The 21,568-nt window shown below is 52.2% G+C and overlaps 1 protein-coding gene across 2 annotated transcripts in view; it reads left to right on the top strand.

Moving 5' to 3' along the window:
* Window positions 1-21,568, top strand: part of WHRN (whirlin) — a 91,991-nt gene that overhangs the window by 57,262 nt on the left and 13,161 nt on the right. Inside the window, exons 4-8 of one of the 2 annotated variants that reach the window (XM_005210575.5) lie at window positions 10,269-10,471; window positions 11,606-11,642; window positions 12,760-12,972; window positions 13,979-14,188; window positions 17,227-17,259. In XM_005210575.5, the coding sequence (XP_005210632.1) occupies window positions 10,269-10,471; window positions 11,606-11,642; window positions 12,760-12,972; window positions 13,979-14,188; window positions 17,227-17,259 (696 nt within the window). The remainder of the gene's footprint in view (window positions 1-10,268; window positions 10,472-11,605; window positions 11,643-12,759; window positions 12,973-13,978; window positions 14,189-17,226; window positions 17,260-21,568) is intronic. The other variant, XM_003586440.6, reaches the window with a different exon arrangement.

Below are 21,568 nucleotides of genomic sequence, written 5' to 3'. Positions count from 1 at the left end.
CATCTTTACCACAGTGATTTGTGGTGGCTTCTCTCTCATATACTGCATTTCTGTGTGTCCTGGGACTTATTTCTAGCCTGTTCCCCTGTATGTCCATCTGTTTTCTGATGGGTCGGTCCCCCGTCGTTCACATAAAGGCTTTAGAACAGGATTTAGTATCTAATACTTCTCCCTGCAGCAGTTCGATCTCAGGGTTTTCATAACTATTCTTGCCATTTGATTTTAATTAAAAACTATTATTAAAAAGTTAATAGATTCATTTTAGAGTGATTTTAGGTTCATAAAAAAATCAAGCAGAAAATATAGAGTTCTCATATATCCCTTCTCCCTTCACCCTTTCCACACACAATTTCCTGTTATTATTAACATCTTTCGTTAGTGTTCATAAATTGCATTTACTGCATTGATGAGCCACATAATTATTAACTAAAATCCATAGTTTATATTAGGTCTCACCATGGGTTTTGTACATTCTATGAGTTTGGACAAATGTTAATGAAATGTACCCACCGTTACAGTATCACATGGGATACTTTCATGCTCTGCATTCTGCCCGCTCAGCCCTCCCTCCTTTGCCAAACCCATGGCAACCACTGATCTCTCCACTGTCTCCATAGTTTCACCTTCTCCCGAACGTCATGCAGCTGGAATCATATAATATGTAGTCTTTGCAGATTGGCTTCCTCCACTTAGCAATATACACTGAGGGTTCCTCTATGTGCGGTTTTATTTTTCCACATGAACCTTTGTGTCAGCTTACCTCACAAAAGCCGGTTGGTCTTTTTAAGGGGATAATGTTAAATTTTCAAATAAGAGAGAATTGACATCTTAATGATGCTGAATCCTTTCCAACAACAGGGCATCTTTTTTTTCCTGTTTGTTGAGTCATTTTGAGTGTACTGTTTTCTTCACATATGTGTTGCACATTTCCTATTAAGTTTCTTCCTAAATATCTTCTCTCTTCTGTCACCGTTTTAAATGGGATTTCATCTCCTGATTGGCCACTCTGTGTGTGAAGGCTGTGCTCTTGAACTTGAGAACTCACTGATTCTTACAGGTCTGTGGAGAAGCCCAAAGCAGATGGGGGAGCTAGCCCAGGCCAGCTTTACCCTGATTTACCAGGAAGCCTCCGACTCCTAACATCTTTCCTCTTCCCATCATCCCAGTTTTCACTCTTCCAAAATGAAGGGCTGGATAGATGTGCACTATTTCCCATAGTGAAACTCCAGCCAAAAGTAATTTGCGGCTTGTGTTTTTACTTCTTTGCCTTCCTTGTGATTGAAAAAATTGGACATTCGTTCCCCGCTGCCGTGCACAGAGCTGGGCTGCAGGTACCCAGCCTCCCTACATAGTCTGGCCTTGTCAAACTAGACCTTTACATAAATGGAAAATGTCTCCTGCCCGTCTGCAGAAGCCGGAAGGGGCAAGGGGACTAGCTTTCCTGTTTGTTTATTTGCTTGTCCATTTATTTGATTGTTTATTCACAAGTTCACTGGTGTTGTCAGGCCTTGGATGGTGCCTCCGGCGTGCCATGCAAGGGGAATGCAGTCCTCTGGTCCGCAGCTCAATGTTCACAGTCCAGTGTGCTCTCAAACTGCGATGAGGACTGTGGAGCTGCTATTGCACAAAGTGCTTTTGGGCGGTGCTGGTTTCCAGTGCCTTTGCGTCATCGGAGTTGAAATGTTGCATAGGCAAATACAAGTCTGGGGCTCAGCCTACCAGTTGGACTGGGTTCAAATCCTGCTCTGGATTCAAATCCTGATGGGTGTCCCTGGGGAAGTGACTTCATTACTCTGAGTTTCATGGCCCTGGTTTAGAACAGGCTGTACCCATGCATGCCTCAAGTGGTGCTTTCTAAGTGTTGAGTCAAATTGTACGAGGTAGCTGGCCTAAGCGAGGTGCTCAGGGGGTTTTGGTAGCTGTTCTTTCTCTTGAGTTTGACCTTTGTCATTGCTCTGATGTGTTTATTTGGAAGCCAGACTCTTCTGTGAGAAGGACTCAGGAGTGACTTCTCTGCCCTTGCTCCGACATGGACTCAGAGTGTGACCTTGGGCATGTCCTTTCCCCTCTCTGGGCCTGTTTTTCCATTGATGACCTGGGGTTAGAGCAGGCCTTCCGTGAGGACCGCTCGTGTTCTGAAGGGGAAGCCCAGGTGACGCAGTGGTAAGGGACCCGCTGCCAGTGCAGGGTATGCAAGGGTTGGAAGATCCCATGGCAGGCTGCAGACCATGGGGTCCCAGAGAGCTGGACACGACTGAGCACAGCGCATCTTACATTTCATTTCGTGTCCTGAAAATAATGAGCAAGGACTGACAATGGATGCACCCGGTGAGAAGGAGGAACCACAGGGAGGTGAGGATGCACCACTGCCAATTCCATCCGTGGCGTCTCGAGCAAGTTCTGCCTTGTGAGAGCCCTAACCCTAACCCTGAACCAGAGAGGGTGTGTGCTGAGCTCACCCAAACCCAGCTCTTACCCCCAGCTTGGTTCCTGCAGGCACCTTCTGAGCATTTACCTTGATCTTTTTTATTAAATACAGACAAGGTTTACTGACTTCTGAACTGTTGGGAAAAACTACTGGTGTCTCATTAAAACTGCATTGCTCACTTGTACTGAAAAAAAAAGAAAACAAGCCCATTAAAGTTTCATACCTGATATGGTAGACCATTAAAGATTCATAATTGCAATAAAACTCTCCAGTGGAATTTGAATTTTCACTGCAGTGATGGTACAATCAGCAGAGTCCTCATTGGAAGCCGCAAAATCCAATAAATTTCAATAAAATCTTGGGAAGGTGGGGAAAAAGGGGCTGAAGTCAGCTTCCTTTGGGGCCCTGGCACAGCGAGGGTTCCACTGCTGTGCGTGTCCGGAGAGGGAAGATTCCCGCCCACCCAGCTCAGCACAGGGGTCGAGTTGTTGGCAGGTCTCTCCCCCGACTCCTTCTGATGCAGGAGCATAGCCCCACTGCCATCCTGCCCTGGGTTCTTTGGGCTCATTTGTTCCCTTCACCAAGCATGAACAGAGCACAGACTGTGTGCATGGCAGGATGCCCCAGGGCTGAGGGTCATATCAGAGGTGGAAGGGTAGGCTGGCTTTTCTTCAAGGAGGAGCCAGTACTGGTCAGAGCAGAGGCTTGGCAGGCTGGCAGAACGTCGGCCAAATGCCAGCTCTTCTCACTTCACTTCCTGACCTCAGTCTCCTCATCTGTAAGATGGGGATATGAGTATGTGCCTCATAGGTGTGGTCAGTCCGTGTGAGTGCTGAAATGGAGGGCAGGGCCAGAGAGGGGGCAGGTGGAAAGGCAGGTGGTGTGGCTTTAAGAGAGTCCGAGGAGGCAGAATCGCAACATTTGGTTGGTGAGTGACCAAGGGGTCCCTTAAGGGTAAGCATGGTTTTCAAGAATGCAGCTAACATTTATTGAGCACTTTGTATCCTGGATACTGTGTTACCTGCTTTGTAGTTGTTTGTTCCATGAATATTCACTGAGCACCTTGCATGTGCCAAGTGCTATCTTAGGTGCTGGGGCTACAGTGGAGAGTGCAGGACTTCATTTTTAATCCTCAGACAATGAGGTAGGCACTGATGCTTAACCCGTTTCCCAGAGAAGGTAACTGAGTCACCGAGAGGGTAGGGAAATCACCCAAGGTCACACAGCTAGGAAGTGGCAGCTGGAATTAGACTCGGAGGACAAGACTCCTGAATCTGTGTTCAATAACCACACAGCAGATGGCATCTCATTTAGACGATGTAACACTCTAGTGAGTGGTGGTCTTATTCTTGTTTTGAGGGAAGAAAGACTTGGAGATGTAACAGTATTTTCCCCAGGTCTCTCAGGGAGTAACAGGGAACCCTTTACCAAGGCTGGCTCACTCCCAAGCCTGAGCACTTTCCGCTGCTCCAAGAGCTTCAGACCCAGGGGAAATGAATTCCTGCTTCCTGGTGGTTGGCTGGCCAAGTTCAGGGAAAATCAGTGTCCTGTCCTTGTTAAAGTCCCTTTGCGCTCTCCACGGAGCGTCCTGAACCCGAGCCTGTCACTCGCTGGGCTGTGGATGATGGAGGAGTCTTTGCTCTGCCTTAAAATGAAGGGCACTCCCGTGGTCCGCCCTCCGCTCCTCCGTCACTGGTGATGAATAGGACGCCCGTGGTGACAAATAAAATAAGCCTCCTTTATTCGTTTATCCTTCCACGTCCTCCCCATCGGCGCCCGTCTGCAAGCTGAGCAATATTAGACACTCGATCACACTCTCCCTTCTCTAGCGGGTCGTGTCCTGACAGCTCTGGGTGGGTGCTGTTTCCTTGGTTAATCAGCCTCAGGGTGTGTGGGCTTGGCTGTTGCCTCGCTCTGCGTCCCCTGGACAGGTCCCTGTGCTGCCTGTCCGGGCAGTCTCCCCATCTGTAGGGGACCCTGGAAGGCCTGACAGTCGTTGCCTGTCTTTACCTTTTGCCTTGATTACCACCCCACCCCTCCAGCCCCCCAGCCCCCAGCTGTCTAACTCAGAACTGGCTTTCATGGGAAGGAGAGGAACATTCCAATGACTGAACATATAGAACTCTTAGCTGGGTTTTTTGTTGCCTGGGGCGGCAGTGAGGGGTTGGGTAGGGGAGTGGCTGGAAGGGTGGGCTTTAGGGGAAGCGCTGGGTGAAGACCTTTAAACACTCCACCTGTACTTCACATCGCACAAACCAAAGGAAAAGGGGAAGCGAGTGGAAGTAAGCCTCAGAGAGTAGGGAGGAGGGGTCTCTGCCATCCCTTCCCCATAAACGTCTCCCGTGTGCCAGACACTGCGCGGGGATACAAGTGCCTCGGGGTTGAGGGAGAATACAAGAGAGGCTGGGCCCAAATGCTGGCTCACTGTTCACATGTGACGGTGACCTTGAGCCAGCTGACATGTCGACCTGTCCCTGTGGTTTGGAAAGAAAGCGAATGAAAAGCTCTGGAAAGCCTCTCTCATGTCAGGCCCTGTGCCAAGTGGTCCCACTTGCTTCTCAGTGACCTGGGGATTGCAAGCAGTCTTGTGGGCCTTGTACAGAGCAGGAGACAGACTCGGGGTGTCCTTGAACTGGCCAGGGCCACACAGCCACTGTGTCCTGGCTGCCTGGCTTTAGGACGACAGTTATCTTTCGGCTGCACCGCGAGAACAAGACTGCAGAGCCTGCTGGCCTGGGGCTGCTGGGGTCAACAGGGAGACGCTGGATTTATTTGAAACTTGCTGGTGAACTTTAAATGGCATTGAACATGCAGATGACTCTTCTGACAGGGCTCGCAGGCCTCGGGAAGCTTTCCAACAAGTAGAAGGAATGAAAGAGAGCTGGACACAGAAATGGGAGTCACTCTGACCAACTCAGATGCTGCGAAGGGCTGTCTCCTTGGTTTGGTGACTCAGATGGTAAAGAATCCGCCTGCAATGTTGGAGACCTAGGATCGATCCCTGGGTTGGGAAGATCCCCTGGAAGAGGGCAAGGCACCCCACTCCAGTATTCTGGCCTAGAGAATTCCATGGACTATTCTATGGGGTTGCAAAGAGTCAGACACGACTGAGCGACTTTCACTCACTGAAGAAGAAAGATAGGAGAAGAGAGGAAAGAGATGGGAAGGACAGGCTCATGTACCCCCATTAAATCGGGGTTTTCAGAGAGGAACTGGAGAAGGCAATGGCAACCCACTCCAGTACTCTTGTCTGGAAAATCCCATGGACGGAGGAGCCTGGTAGGCTGCAGTCCATGGGTTCGCGAAGAGTCGGACACGATTGAGCAACTTCACTTTCACTTTTCACTTTCATGCATTGGAGAAGGAGATGGCAACCCACTCCAGTGTTCTTGCCTGGAGAATCCCAGGGACGGCGGAGCCTGGTGGGCTGCCGTCTATGGGGTCGGCACAGAGTCGGACACACCTGAAGTGACTTAGCAGCAGCAGCAGCAGAAAGTGACTCCTGCTTCAAGTCTGTTCCCTGGTGGATCGCACATGATCCCTATGCTGATGCACAGACTGGGTAGGGATTTATTCAACAGGCATGTGATTAGCACAGCAGACCTTCGATTTGCCAGATATTAATTCTTACAAGGAAGCTGCAGTACCTGTCCACTGGTGATTCACAGGACTGAACAAATGACACGTGCCCGGCCCAGGGCAAGGGAAGGTAACTGAAGTTTGGAAACGATAGCGCTAAATAGGCTCACCCCTGCCCACACCCACAAGCATTGCCTCCAGAGGAGACTGATACCCCCAACCCAGCGCTGCCAGTTTTAGCTAATAAAAACAGATGCCACCGTGTAAATCTGAGTTTTGGTTAAACAGCGAATACTTGATTTAGTGTACTTAAGTCCCGTGCAATATCTGGGACAGTCCTCACTGTAAAGGGCCTGGTATCTGTTTGTGGAATTGGGTTGTTTGCCCCCAGGGCCTAGACCCGTAGGGAGGGGCTTGCTCACAAAGGATGCTCCCACTTATCTGGTCTCTCAGATGTTACTTCCTTTAATTAAACTGCTGAGATGAAATAAAGTATGTGGGAAAGATTAAAATTGATTCCCTTAGCTTAACAAAAGCCAGAGCTATTGAGAGGGATACTTAAGCAAACAGAGCACTTCAGCAGATGAAAAGTACAGCCTGGCTCCAGCTCAGAGCCGTGGGGAAGGGGGAAGCTGGGGGCAGAGGGGAGAGGTGCAGCCGCTAAGCAGGGAAATGTGAGGACCCAGAACAGTGGGCTGGAGGGAGCTGGCATCCCAGTCCGCTCTCAGTAAGGCCCTAGTACCTGCCTGCAAAGGTCTTCTTTAACACAGCTTTGCTTCTCAGCATCAGGAAACACCAACTGGGAGAGAAGCACAGAGGGAAGAGGCAAAACCCACACCTCCTGTGCATAAGCACTTATTTAGCACTTACTGTGTGCCGAGCCTCAAATCAGACATTGGGTCTTCCCTTAAGCTCTTTACAAGGAGACCAACTCAGGCTACCTAAGCTTCCCAGGCAGCGCTAGTGGTAAAGAACCCGCCAGCAGGAGGTGTAAGAGGCACCGGTTCAGTCCCTGGGTTGGGAAGATCCCCTGGAGTAGGAAATGACAGCCCCCACAGTATTCTTGCCTGGAGAGTTCCATAGACAGAGGAGCCCGGCATGCTACACTCCATGGGGTTGTAAAGAGTCGCACATGAGTGAAGTGACTTAGGACACACAAGTTCTCAGGGATTTTTCGACTGGGGAGCTCAAAGATATGGAAAGAGAGAAAATTGTGGATATTGCTGGTGGCATTGAAAACCAATGCTGATGACCGATGACGCTGATGACTGTAGAAATTTGGAGGGCAATCCTGGGCTAGGATTCCCTCCCTATGTGCAAGAAAACTAAGCGACAAAAGTTTAATGGATTTTTGTCCCCTGTTCTTAGTAACAGTGGAAAATGTGCTCCTACATGTAATTTGGAAAGTAATTTCCTGAGAAAAATTTAAATAGGCCTCTAAAAGAGCCTGGTGGGCTGCAGTCCATGGGGTCGGGAAGAGTCCAGCATGACTGAGCGACTTCACTTTCACTTTTCACCTTCATGCATTGGAGAAGGAAATGGCAACCCACTCCAGTGTTCTTGCCTGGAGAATCCCAGGGACGGGGGAGCCTGGTGGGCTGCCGTCTATGGGGTCACACAGAGTCGGACACGACTGAAGTGATGCAGCAGCAGCAGCAGCAGCAGTAATATGCTGGTGTAACCCAAACTCCTCTCGAACCTGACCTATAGTTTTCCTTTTTTTTCTGCCTTCATGCAAGGTAATAGATCTTCTGAGGTTTTGCTGTAGATTTATTCCCAAGAAGCAGGACTGACATAGCATGAAATAAAACCCAAAACAATGAATTTTGAAACCAAGCCACTATTTGAAAGCTTTTTTTTTTTCTCTCCTAAAGTAACAGAAAAGTACCTTAATAAAATGAATGTGTTCTTTTAATCGATTAAAAAAAAAGTTTATTGGGGGATTTGCTTGAGTTCATGTGGCATGAAGGTAGCAAAGCCAGAGTGTCTACCCAAGTCTGATGGTCTTTGAAGCCTTTGACCGTAGGGTTATGCCACCAGCTGGGTTATAGGGGCCATTCAGGTTTTTAAGCTAAGGAAACAGGAAACAGTAAAACCCAGTGCCAGGTCTGGGGCCAGTTTAGAATTTAATGCACGGAGGAGAATGCCAGCCCAGGACCCCAGGAGTGAGCAGGTGGGGCCACAGGTTAGGGAACGGATGTAGGGGGAGGAAGGTGAGACTTCCTGGGGAGAGAAAAAGAGACAGAGAGAGAGAGAGAGAGTGTGTGTGTGTGTGTGTGTGTGTGTGTGTGTTAGTTGCTCAGTCATGTCCGTCTCTTTGCAATCCCATGATGAACTGTAGCTTGCCAAGATTCTCAGTCCATGGAATTCTCTAGGCAAGAATACTGGAGTGGGTTGCCATTGGGGATCTTCCCATCCCAGGGATCAAACCCGGGTCTCCGGCATTGGGGGGACAAAGACAGAGTTGATGATGAGGGTGGGTTTTCAGACCTGGATGGTACAGGCAGGGCTAGGGAGGAACAGCAGAAGCCTGACAGCAGCCCAGTAGCAGACAGCGTTAGGACCTTGGAGCCTGACTTGGATTTCCACCCCGCTGTCCTCTTCACTAGCCTCTGTAACCACAAACTGTTTACTTAACCTGTTTGAGTCTCTGTCTTTTCTCTGGTCAGATGCAGAGCAAATGATCCCTACTTGGCAGAACGTGGAGGATATTAGATAGGGAAAAAATAGATATGTAAAGGGACAAACAAGGTTCTTGGCATACAGTCAGCATCTGGTCAGAAGTGGCTCGAAATCTGGGGCTCCAGGCTGGTGTCATGTGTTGGCCCCCCTGAGCTGCAGCAGAAATGGTCCTGGAGCTAGGATTGGGGGGGACTGGTATCTGACTCTGCACTCATTGGATTAATTTTTATTGAATTCCCACTGTGTTCTGGGCCTTGGAGACAAGGTGTGGAGAGGCTGGCAGGAAAACCCACTCATAGCACAAGGTGGAGCCCGCTGAGCAGCCTGAGAGCAGGAGGAGGTCTGTCTTTCTCGGCTCCGTGTCCCAGCGCAGAGCCTGGCACACAGGAGGTATGCGGGACGTATTGGATGGGGTTGTGGAGGCGAAGGGCCTTCTCTGAACACATCAACACTGGAGCAGAGGGGAGACAGAAAGACTGAATTTATAACCACTTTCTATTCTGAAAACTCCCCGGTTGCAGGTGAGGGGTTAAAGAAAAGACAGGAAACTGGGGACCAGGGTTTTGGTTCTCAGGCTCATCACCACATCTTCTTTTCTTCTCTTTTTCTTCCAAAGTCGTGTTTGGCTCACCCTTTCCAAGTTCTGCTTTTAAAAATGCTGGAAAATGCCCCTAGGGGTGACCATGTGCCATCAGCAGACAGGGATGGAGGGAAGAAGGAAGAGGGGCCAGAAATAACTGGTGTTATAGGGCTGCCCTTCAAGACCACGGTGGGCTGTGACCCTGGGTAGCCCCCTCCGGTCACCCATCAATGAAAGTAAAAAAAGCACCAAACCCTCTGAGTTTGAAAGTGCCCCAGCTGACCCTGAAACAGCTTCCTGGACAACCTTTCTGGTCTTGTCACATATTTATGTTTATTGGAAGGCTAGTTTTTTCTTCTTCTATTTTTTCATCCTTTCATTAAAAAATATGTTCTTCCATTGCCAAATAAAACCACCGTCTTGTCCTAAAAATCCAAGCAATATATTATTCCTTTATCAGTAGGCTAGTTTTCTCATTTACTGATTTCTCTTAAGTAAATTTAAATGATGTTTACACTAAGGCAGTGTAAGAATGCATGCTTAAGGTAACAAACTTAATGATGTAGAAGTGTAAAAGGAAAATTACTGGAACAGTACCTTCACATCTCATCTTCCCCCCAATTCCACTTGCATCCAGGCCTCTGAAATGGGTTTTGTTTTCTAGATAAGGAGACTCTCGGGAACTTCAAAGACCCAGTCCTCAAAGCCCTTGTTCGGTTGAGGGAGGTGGTCCTTTCTAGTGACAGGGTCATGGGCTGAGGATCTGGATTGGATGGTTGGTTCTGCCATTGATTTGCTGTGTGACCCTCAGGCATTCACATAACCTCTTTGAGTCTCTTGCTGTGTGACCCTCAAGCATCCACATAGCCTGTCTGAGCCTTGGTGACATCCTTCCTAGGCTACCCAGGAGGAAAATTGCGATCTGGACTCTGAGCCCCTGGCATGAGTCACTATCCTGCAGACAGCCCAGGTGACTGTGTTATGTTGTGGGCTTGGCAGGTTGGGGACCAGATTCTGGAGGTGAATGGGCGGAGCTTTCTCAACATCCTGCATGACGAGGCAGTCAGGCTGCTCAAGTCATCCCAGCATCTCATCCTGACCGTGAAGGACATCGGGAGGCTGCCCCACGCCCGCACCACCGTGGACCAGACCGAGTGGATCGCCAGTTCCCGGATCGGGGACGCTGCCGCCAGCTGCGCAAGGTGCGGCCATGCCGTGCTCTCACTCTGAGACCCAGGATCCCAGGGCCGTTCCTGAAAGCCAGTAACAGCCCCTTCCACCCCTGCACCACGCTCTGGGCCCCGAGCTGTGGGGACTGCCCCGGTTCCTTGAGCCTGAGGTCCCACCCCAGGCTCCCTCCCGTTTGCGGGGCCTGACCATGGGCACATCCCCTTTGCTCTTCTGGCCTCAGTTTTCCTTGGAAAGCTGAAACGCAGCCTCCAGTTCGCTCGCTCTTTACTTGCTGTTTAGCAAATCTCATAACTTCCTTTTTGGCCCTTAGTTGCTTTGTCTGAAAAGTGGGAATCCTAACTGCGGCCCGCATTCCAGGTGTGTGGATAAGGATCCCACGAGTGAGTTGCGTGAAAGGGTCTTGGGAGTCATGACGTGAGAGATAGTTGCCAGGTGGCTGCAGAGCTGCTAATAATGTAAGGTGTCACCTTTGGCTTTCCATTTGAAATCCCGAACTGACTGGCGTCCCCCAAGCCGAACACACCCAGGGCATCTCTCTCTCCCTTTCTTCATCCCCTCCTTCCTGTCTTCCTTTCCTTCCCAGTACAGTAATTTTTAAAAATTAGTTACCAACATTTAAAAAGACATCAGGTTTCCCATGGGTGGGGAGGGGGGGAACACCTGGATTTCTGGCTGCTTCTTGAAAATCAGGGATTCTGGAAGCTTGAGACCACATTTTTTTTCATGGAAACAGACTGGAAGAGAGCGGCACCTGCAGGCTGTTTCTCAGCATTTCCAGGTGCCCCCGTCCTCACCCCCCCTGGGCTGGCCTGACCCCGAGACCACGTGGCACTTATTATTTAGTCTCTCCTCTGCGTGTTACCTGACTTGGCCCTACAGGGCGTGAAACAACTCAGCAGACCACCTTGCCTGGTTTTAGAAGTGCCATCCACATGGTTGGTCAGGAGTTCAGAAACTGCCCGTCTGTCCAGGGCCTGATATTCCCTTGAGAGGGCCCGGTGAGCGCGGCCCGTGGTTCTCCCAAAGTTTCATTCCTCTCGCTGTAAAGCAGTCATCCCCTGGCCCGTGTAAAGCAGTCATCCCCTGGCCCGTGCCTGTTTGAACTGCTCAGACATCAGGCTGAACGTGCTTGTCTTTCTTCGTAGGTTTCCCGGGGATCTCACAGCAGAAGGGACGAACAAGGTACGTTGCTCTCTGTCTGCGGGCATCTTTGGCTTCTTCACTGGTGCCCGAGTGGGGAGCTCTGGGTCCAGCAGGGTGGGCAGCCGGCCGACTGCCTGCGTAGCCTCCTTCCCACACTCATGGGAATGTTCCAGGCCACCAGGTTCCAGGCATCACCCTGGACCCCGGAGTTGGCGGCACGAACAGCACAAATCAGGTCCCCACCCTCGTGGTGGTCACACCCAGTGAAGGAGACACACATCAAAGTGAAGCAAACCTGCATGCGTATCTCATCAGCAAAGATGTTCAGTGCCTTCCAAGAAAGGCGCCAGGTCTTAGGAGAGAGAACGGCAGATGTTTAGGTGCGGGGAGGGCAGAGGGAGAGGGTGAAGGCTCTCTAAGGTGGCAACACAGTGTCTGGGCTGTAAGCTGAACATGAAGTGGTGGTAGTGAAATCAGAGTCTGGGCAGGAGCTGGAGGGGAGGATGCAGTCAGAGGGCACAACACGTGCCAGGGCCCTGGGGCAGGTGCCACGCATGGCTTGTTGGTGGGATCGTCAGATCCCATAGGACTTAGTGAGCCGGGGAAGAGGTTTAGCTGCTAAGCCAAATGGGGTGCCATTGAAAGGCTTCACCAGGGGGGCAACATGAGATCTATGTTTTCACGAGGTCACCTCAGCAGCTCTGTGTAGGCGACAGGGAGAGGTAGAGGGGACAAGCAGGGAGACCGGGTGGCCTCTTAGACACGGCTGATGGTGGTGGAGGCCATGCTGGGAGGCATGCCGTGTGTGCGGGTCTGAGCCACGTTTCAGAAATAACATTACTGTTATCCCCAATGTACCCAGAGAGAGACAGCAACCTAAACAGTAAAATGGGAACCGTAATAATACTGCTTGATCCTGAATGGTCACGGGGCTCTGGTGAGACAACACGTGTAAAAGTGCCCCGTGAGCCAGAAAAGCACTTTGCAGCTACACGCAACCGAGACCCGGTGCCCTGAGGACATCCGGGAATACCTGCGGCTTTACCCGTGGGCGGAGACCTCAGAGGGACCCACCCCACCTGTCTGCAGGGTGGCACCTGGCTGGGCTTCCAGAGCAGACTGGCACCCCCGGGGCCTCTGTCTCGCTGTCTTTCAGCTGGGGTTTTACAAGGGGCCAGCCGGCTCCCAGGTGACCCTGAGCAGCCTGGGGATCCAGACGCGGGTGCTGCTGGAGGAGCAGGCGCGACACCTGCTGACTGAGCAGGAGCGTGCCACCATGGCCTACTACCTGGAGGAGTACCGCGGCGGCAGCGTGTCGGTGGAGGCCCTAGTCATGGCCCTGTTCGAGCTGCTCAACACCCATGCCAAGGTGACCCGCGCCTCCTCGGGCAAGGCAGGGCTGGAGGGGCCTGGCTTCAGCTCCCCTGGGGTTCTACATCCTTCCCTGCCTCCCTCTGAAGCCCACTCCTTTACTGAGAACCCACAAAGAGTCAGACCCAGCCTGAAGCCTGGGCAGAGACTTGTGACCAAGACAGACCCCACCCCCAGCCCCCACCCCTGAACCCCTCAGACTGTCAAGGGAACAGTCCACGTGCCTTGTGTTTGGGGTCCCAATGTAGCAGCTTTTTAGAGTCGTCTGGATTGCTCTTAAAAAGCAATGCCCAGGCCACACCCCAGGCTGGCTAACTCTGCATGTTTCACAAGCCCCCACGTGACCAAACCATGCTACCCTCTTTGAGAACGCTTCTCTAGTGGAGAAGCCTGTTTGAGGTTCAGAAGCTGCACCAAGAAAGAAGTGATTAAATCCACTGGGAGTGGTTACCTTTGGGAAGACTTAACAGAGGGAAGTCAGTTTTAAAAGAAGGAAGGGGAAGGGACAGGCAAGGCCTTCCTGTTCAGGGTCTTGGAGCCGGACATGAAAGGTGAGATGTTAGGGAAGAAGAAGTGAGCAGGGAGAGGGGTCGATGACGCTGGGCCCAGCATCTAGGGGTTTGGAATTTGTCCTAGGACAGTGGTGAGCCATGGAGAGTTAAGGAGGGGAGGGCAGTGACCAAGTTTGCACGAAGGTTGTTTGGGGTAACAGGGGTTTCCCAGGCGGTGCCAGTGGTAAAGAACCCACCTGCCAATGCAGGAGACCCAAGAGATGTGGGTTCGATCCCTGGGTTGAGAAGATCCCCTGGAGGAGGGCATGGCAACCCACTCCAGTGTTCATGCCTGGAGAATCCCATAGACAGAGGAGCCTAGTAGGCCACAGTCCATTGAGTCGGACGTGACTAAAGCGACTTAGCACGCACGCCTGCATTTGGGGTGGCAGAGGGCCGTCATGCCTGCCGGTGGAGCTCCCTGCTGAGTGCTTGGCTTGTCCCGGCCTCCAGTTCTCGCTCCTCTCCGAGGTGAGAGGCACCATCTCCCCCCAAGACCTGGACCGCTTTGACCACCTGGTGCTGAGACGGGAGATTGAGTCCATGAAGGCGCGGCAGCCTCCGGGTCCTGCAGCCGGGGACACCTACTCCACGGTCTCCTACAGCGACACTGGCTCATCCACAGGCAGCCACGGCACCTCCACCACCGTCAGCTCGGCCAGGGTGAGCAGCCCCTGCCCCTTGCCTGACCTCACAGCCAGCAAGGGAGTTAAGACCCATCTGGGTTCGAATCCAGCCCTGGGAGTCTCTGCTGGGATGTGACTCCTGGCCAGCTCTGGGCCTTCCCTTTCAGAGCCTCGGTTTCTTCGCCTGTGAAAACCTCCTGATTGCTGGGTGCCTCCTGTGTGCCAGGCATGGGCTCTCAGACACAACGAAACAAGACGGATTGACCCTGCCTCAGGGGCTCACAGGCTGAGTGGGATGCAGGCGGGTGGGCTGGGGAAGAAAGGCAGAAAATGCAGGTAACGAGACAAATGGCTTCCTCGGTAGCTCAGACAGTAAAGAATTTCCCTTCAAAGTGGGAAACCTAGGTTCAATCCCCTGGAGAAGGGAATGGCATCCCACTGCAGTATTCTTGCCTGGAGAGTTCCATGGACAGAGTAGCCTGCTGGGCTGTAGTCCATGGGGTCAAAAAGAGTCGGACACGACGGAGCAACTAACATTTTTCTTAACGAGACGAACAGAACCAGTAGTGGGAGGATCCCATGAGACATCACGCTGGTGGTCTCATTGATGGTAATGGTCGTGGTGACCGGGATCTTCCCTGAGAGACCCACTCCTGATTCTCTGGAGCCCCTGAACCCAGCCTGACTTTCTCCCAGACTCGCCAGCCCCCAGAAAGGCATCTGGGCCGCCTCAGGGTGTGGCTGTGCCCCCAGGATGCTCAGAGGCAGATGAACCCTGGGAGGCCTTGGGGAGGAAAGGGCAGGGGAAGTGCCTTATTATCCATCTCAGGACACAGCCAGTTACCAAGACCAATGCCGTGGGAAAAGTCGGAGCTGGAGGTCAGGAGAGCCGGCTTGGCTCCGTCCTCTGCTTCCCTGCCTGTCAGTCATTCAGCCCCTCTCTCCTGTGGAAGGGGAGGAGGAAGTCTAGTTCTTTAACCACTGTTACTCCCAGACACTGAACTGGGAGCTCTTACAGGTGGAATCTCTATTAGACAGTGTTGGTTGTCCTGTTGGAGGAGGAGGAGGTCAGAGGATGCGATGATGTCCACTTGCAGATACAGGTGGTCAGCAGGCACAGGTGCACTCACAGCCACCAGGAGACAGCCCCGCAGCATGCCCACTTTGTGGGCTTCAGCTCCCAGTGTGGCTTTTTTTTTTTTTCTTAAAGCTCTGGGGATCTGAGCTTCTGGGGAAACTTCTATTCCTCTACCTCCTGTCCCTACCATCCAGAGTCACCTTCATCCCCCGAGTCCTCATCCTTCCTGGGGTGGCTAGGAAGCTGCCACCCATTCCTCCAGGCTCTGGACACGGCTGCAGACCACTTCTGGGGCAGGGATGAGGCTGTCCCCGACCTGGGGCTGCATGTTTGGCTCTGATGTGGCACACATGGGTGACGAGCTGGCTTCAGGCTGCGGAGCCCTGGCCTGAGGGTTCATTTCTCTCTGCGTCCAGCTGCACTGAGATTGGCTTAAGTATGTCCATGTGGGGATTCAGGAGCCATAAATCACTGCTCTAAAACTTGGGGGGTTGCATACTGTACTTCTGGGATGATCCCTTTAGAAGTGAGGATGAGAGATCCAGTGGGTGGGATGGGGTGTGTTCTAGCCTGGGAGGTAAGGGGCTTAGGTTTAAGCCCAGCTTCTCTGGGCCTTGGTTTCCCTGTGGGTAGAATGACCTGAGGTCCTTGGTGACTCTGGCCACAGCAGCCCAAGGCCCCGAGGGCAGGCCAGGCTGCAGGATGTGGAGGTGTATCCCCAGGAAGGGCTCACGGCAGGGGTTCCAGCCCCAGCTCAGCGCCTGGGTCTCTCCTGTACTTGGAAGGCACTGTCCCTGACCATCTGAGGCCCCGCTGTGGCAGCTGACCCTGCTTTGTCAAAGACACCTTCCCTCCAGATTGGAACACCCTGGGAAAGGCACAGCTCTAAAAGCTACAGGATGATTTTGAGCAGGAAGTTTGTAGGACAGATGGAAAGGGTCTCCCAGCTTCTGAAATGTGAATAACTATGAGTCTGAGTAAACTCCGGGAGTTGGTGATGGACAGGGAGGCCTGGCGTGCTACAGTCCATGGTGTCGCAAAGAGTTGGACACAACTGAGCGACTGAACTGAACTGATGAGTCTGAGACCCCTGGAGAGCACAGGTGCGTCAGATCAGGACTGACCAAGGTCAGGACGAGCTCTGGGATGTGCAGGCAGGAGAGGCGGTGTGGAAAGGCACCCTACTCCGCAGCGCCTGGCTCTCCCTCCTTGCACTGGGGTAGCAATGCTCCTTTACCCAGCTTGTTGGGAGAGTAAAGGACAAGTAACCTCCCAGACATGCTGCCCACACCTGGAGGGCAGAGGAAGCATCTGTTCTTAGCCCGTTTCCCAGCCTGGCTGAGGTAACCACCCTGTATCCGGGGACTTGCAGGCACTTGAGGCCTTCTGGAAAGCATGGGGCTGAGGTTCTGCCATTCCCTCTCCAAATGTCATCCCACACTAGGCATCTTCCACAGGCACAGCCCTGGGCTCCTGTTCATGGCACTGAAGTTCTCTGCCAACATGGGGCCTGGGCTTCCCTGGAATCTGGGTCTTCTCTGATGGAGGCTTCCAAACAAGACACTCCTTCAGGCTCTGCCTTTCAGCCCCAGATGCGACCTTGGACAAGCCACTTCCCTTTGCTTAGCCTAAGTTTTCCCATCTGCCAAGTGGGAATAATGATCCTAGCTTCACCTGCTGGAGACTCCCAGGGTTGCCCTCAGGGGGCATGGCCATCTCCTGACGGCCCTTCTCAAGGACACTGTCCTTTCTTGTTTTCCTTCCAGGAAGCAGTTAGAATGAAGCCATGCTGACTGTCCCTGTGGGGTCTTCCTCATCCCTCCTTTATTCCTGCCCAAAGCAGTCCACGTGAAGAGAAAAGGAGTTTGGGGAATTTTTGTTTGTTTTGCCTTGTGTGTGTATGTGTGTTTGGGAAGGGGGTTTGCTGTGCCCGCTCCATCTCTTGTGTTTATTTGACGTATTTTTCTTTTTGCCTTTTGCCCACCCTTCCTCCCCAGGAGCGGCTGCTGTGGCTTATAGACCTGATGGAGGTACCGTCCTTCTTGCCGAGTGGGGCTCTGGGGATCCTTCAGCTGGGGCAGAGGCAGGGGGCTGTGGCCCTTCCCCTCAGTCCTTTGTGCCTGCACCCAGCCCAGCGGGGAGACCAGGTTCTTCTTGGTGTTCTCTCTCCTGTTTGCCAGTCCATCAGGGTTTTCAGGCTCTGCAGTGGTTCAAATCCCAGCTCTGCCAGTTCCTTGCTGTGTGACCTCAGGAAATGATTTCACTTCCCTGAGCTCAGTTTTATAAAATGATGATGACAGTTCTGTGCTATGGAGCCATCAAGAGACCTCTTCGCCGTTGCCTGTGCCACACAGCCTGTCTGTCTGGAATGTTCTTCCCACTTCATATGGCATGGCTATCTCTTGTGTGTGCTTCAGCCCTTAGCTCACATGCCTCTTCTTCCAAGCAGACTTCCCTGATCCTCTCAAGAGGGGTGACTTTGAGTCTCTGGACCCTTCAGCCCCCTGGGCTTCCTGCTGTTATGGCTCCTGTGTCATTATATTTTAATAATATTTACCAGCCTGGTCAGTTACCCCCCTCAACCATGGGCTGCTTGAGGGTGCAATTGTGTCTGGAGTCAGCGTTGATTCCCTAGTGCTCTGCATAGAGCCTGGTCCACATTGATAATTTGGGCCTTTCTTAATAATAATGGTAGCTGGCATATGTCAAGAGTCTCCATGGCACGGTGATAATGCTTTCCAAGTATATCTTCTTTGATCCTCTCGGTAACTAGCTGTGGCAAGTACTACCATGATTTCCATTTTACAGAGAAGAGAACTGAGGCTCAGGGAGAAGTGACTTGCTCAAGATTGCTCAGCTAGCGAACGGTAGAGTGTGGATTCCAAGCCAGGCCTGCTTACCTCCGAGCTGGTGCTGTTACCACCGCGCTCTCATTGTGATTCTTCCCTGAAGCTCAACCGGATCCTTGTTAAGCATCATCTATCTATCAATCTATCGATCCATCCATCTATTTCTACTCTTCCTCCTTATCTTCCTTTTGTCCCGTTAGCAAATTTCGATTGAGTGATTGCTACCTGCCGTGCACAGTTGCAGTGCTGGGAATACAGTGGTGAACAACAAAGAAATCCTTTCCATTATGCGGTTTAGAGTGGGGCAGGAGTGGCAGACTAAACCGGATAAAGAACTGAAACACGCAGCATGTTAGGTGGTGAAAAGTGCTAAGGAGAAAATAGGAAACAGGAAAGGGGCGTGGTCAGGAAGTGACAGCTCAGTAGGACTGAAAGAGGTAAGGAAGACGGTCCTGCCCACAGCTGGGGGAAGAGCATTTCCAGCAGAGGGAAGAGCAAGTGCAGAGGCTTTGAGGGGGAGCCCGGAGTGTCTGAGCAAAGTCCAGGAAGCCAGAGACTGGAGCAGTAAGTGAGGGGAAGGGCAGTGGCGGGTTAGTGCTGCCGCCTTGGAGTTTGTGTCTGAGCGAGATGGGAGCTGTTGGGAGGTTGGAACAGGGGCCAACTGGTCTGACTGGTCTGCCTTAGTTGTTGAGAGTGGATGAGCGTGGGTTTGAACCCAAAACAGGTTCATTCCCAGGCAGGTGCTGGGGAGGTTGTGCAGCCCAAGCTGCTAAGAGATATGATAACAGGCTTTGCAGGGGCCAGCTCTTCCTGCTGCCTGGTCAACCCTGGCCTCAGTGTCTCTTAGGAACCCCCTCCCTCCAAACACACACAGCAGGTCTCAGGCTAGACGCCCCACGCTGCCTGCACGCGGAGCCACAGGACAGACACCTCTTCCTGGAAGCCCCTCTGTGTGGGAATGCAGGGCACCAGACCCATCCTGGAAGTAGGAGCCCACACCCTTCCTCTGCCCTGTCCCCACCACGCAGTGGCGCCCTCGGGAAAGCCCCTCACCCACCACCGGCCTGTCTTCCCATCTGTACAACCCAGGTAGGCTCCCAAAGCTCCTCCAACCCTGAGAGTCCTCTCTGTCAAGAGATTCTAGAAAATATTCCAGGGGAGGCACCGCAAGGAATGGCTGCCCTGTGTTCCTGCTACTTTCCTGTTTTTGAACAAGGGTTGCATCATTCCTCCTAAGGAACCTCTTCCTAAGGGGTCAAAATGACATTCACTTATTCCCTGCTAAGTGCCCAGCACTAGCCCACAAAACCACCATGTATGAGTGAGCTTTTGCCGCAGAGATGCTGAGTAACAAACAAGCCCCACAATCTAGATGGACATCAACTCAAAACGTTTCTTGCTCATATGCAAAAATTCTTTCGCCCAGGGAACACACGTGTTTTTCATGTCTCCGTTAAAATGCCCACCCCGTTGCTTTAACCTATTGCTGAGTTTTCTTCGGCACACAGGGAGAGCTGGTGGGGTCCACCGGCAGGGACCTCAGCTTTCTCCTGTCTGCGTCCCCAGTGCCAGCCCAGGGCCTGGGACAGGGTGGAGGCCAAGGAAATGCGAAGCAGAAACTGGAGTGAAACCTCATTCCCTGGTCACTCAGGATCATCGTCTCCCTTTCCAGCCTCCTGAACAGTTACCTCCTCTGTCATAGGAAACTGTCCTCTGCTCTGGCGCTCAGACAGGCAGGGTGGCAGGCAGCTGGCTCTCGTGACCCAGATGCCCCAGACGGATGCGCCAGTTGGAGCCGGTTCCCATTTAGCCCAGAATCCCTGGGTCGTGCTGCACAGGTTATCCATCCCAGGTTCAACACGGCTCATTCTGCAGGCGTTTTCTCTCAAACCAGACACAATCGATCAGAGGAAATCAGATGCAGCCTCCCGCTTCAACAAATTGTGTTTAGTTTCCATTTGTCTAATAGAGTCAGCCCTGGCAGTTTTCTGCTGCCTCCAGACAGTATCATCACCCTCCCATAAAGATGTCGGCCAGGAGAGCTTTGCAAAAGAAGAAAGGGCTGCCTGACATTTCTTGAATTCCTCATCTGGTGCAAACAGGCCTGAGGCAGAGGGGCTTAAATGTATAGGCTCTGGAATCTCACACACTAGGGTTGGCTCTCCCAACTGGTAGCCGTGTCACCTTGGGCAGGTGACTTAAGCTTTTGAAGCCTCAGCTTCTGCAGCTGCACAATTAGCTGATAAGATCAGCCATCTGTGTGTTGCTGTGGAGATCAAGTGAGATCTTGGGTGGGCTTACAGGTGTGGAATACTCAGCATTGGTTCTGCTGATACTCTAAAGGCCAGCAGGGACTTCCCTGGTGGCCCAGGGGCTAAGACTCCAAGCTCCCAATGCAGCAGACCTGGGTTTGCCTCCTGGTCGGGGAACTAAATCCCACATTGCTGCAACTAAGAGTTTGCATGCTGCAAGTCAGATTCCACATGCCTCAACTAAGACCCAGCTCAGCGAAAGAAAAGAAGGAAGGAAGGAAGGAAATTAAGGCTGGCAAAGGGCACTGAAGAGGACTGCGGAGGAAAAGGGGTTGAGAGGCCAAGGCCAAGCTTGTGCCCACCGGGTAGATGTCACTCAGGTCGGGGTGCAGTGGAACTTGCCCTGCTGAGGGCCTTAACTAGAGCCCTTCTCCTCCTGGATTTGCCCTCCAGGCCTCTCATGTGTCTAGAATGGGGCTCTCCAGTCTTGTCAAAGGATGCTTGGGATGCGGTCATTGCCTCTAAAGGCCATTGCCATCTCCCCTGCAATAAGGCTAGAAGGGGGTGTGGGCGTGGCTGGCAGCCCTTGGTAGAGCCAGCCTCTTCCCCTTGGCCTCCATGCCTTCCTGCTCATCTGGGGCCAGAGAAGGATGGAGAAGCTCCAGCCTGTTTCAGATGCCTCCTGCTGCAGAGACCCCTGACTGTCAAAGCACCCCTTCCCAGAAAGAGGGAGCAAGTGATGAGAGGTTGACATCCCACCTACTGCATCGGCCTCTGGTCCAGCCTGGTTGGGTTAGCTCCTCTGCTGGGCAGGCCCCTCCTAGTAGGGGAGCAGGAAGGAGCCCATCTATGGAGCCCAGTCACTCTGTGGCTCCTTATTTACATGATAGCAACTTTAAAAATACTCACAGCCTAGAAGTTGAGAGTTGTGTTTTATTTGGTGGACAGAACTGAGGATATAACATCTCAGAAAACTCAAGAGACTGCTCCGAAGAGGCAAGGGCCAGAGGAGCCAGGATATATAGGAGTTTTTGTAACAAAAATCAGGTAGTCAGACCCACAAGAGATTACTGTTCACTAAAGAAAACCAGGTATCTCAAGGAATTTGATGCTTTTCTGTATATGGGAAGATGCAAGAGTCTGGGCTCACTGAAACCATTCCTTGGCTGTGCACCTCAGCTCTCTGGGACCAGTATCCCATATTTTCTCATCCCGAGTTCCCTCGGGGCCCACAGCTC

Source organism: Bos taurus, chromosome 8, assembly GCF_002263795.3.
Source record: "Bos taurus isolate L1 Dominette 01449 registration number 42190680 breed Hereford chromosome 8, ARS-UCD2.0, whole genome shotgun sequence".
NCBI lineage: Eukaryota > Metazoa > Chordata > Mammalia > Artiodactyla > Bovidae > Bos > Bos taurus.
The sequence above is the reverse complement of the archived record's forward strand: the minus strand, read 5'-3'. Positions and strand labels throughout refer to the sequence as shown.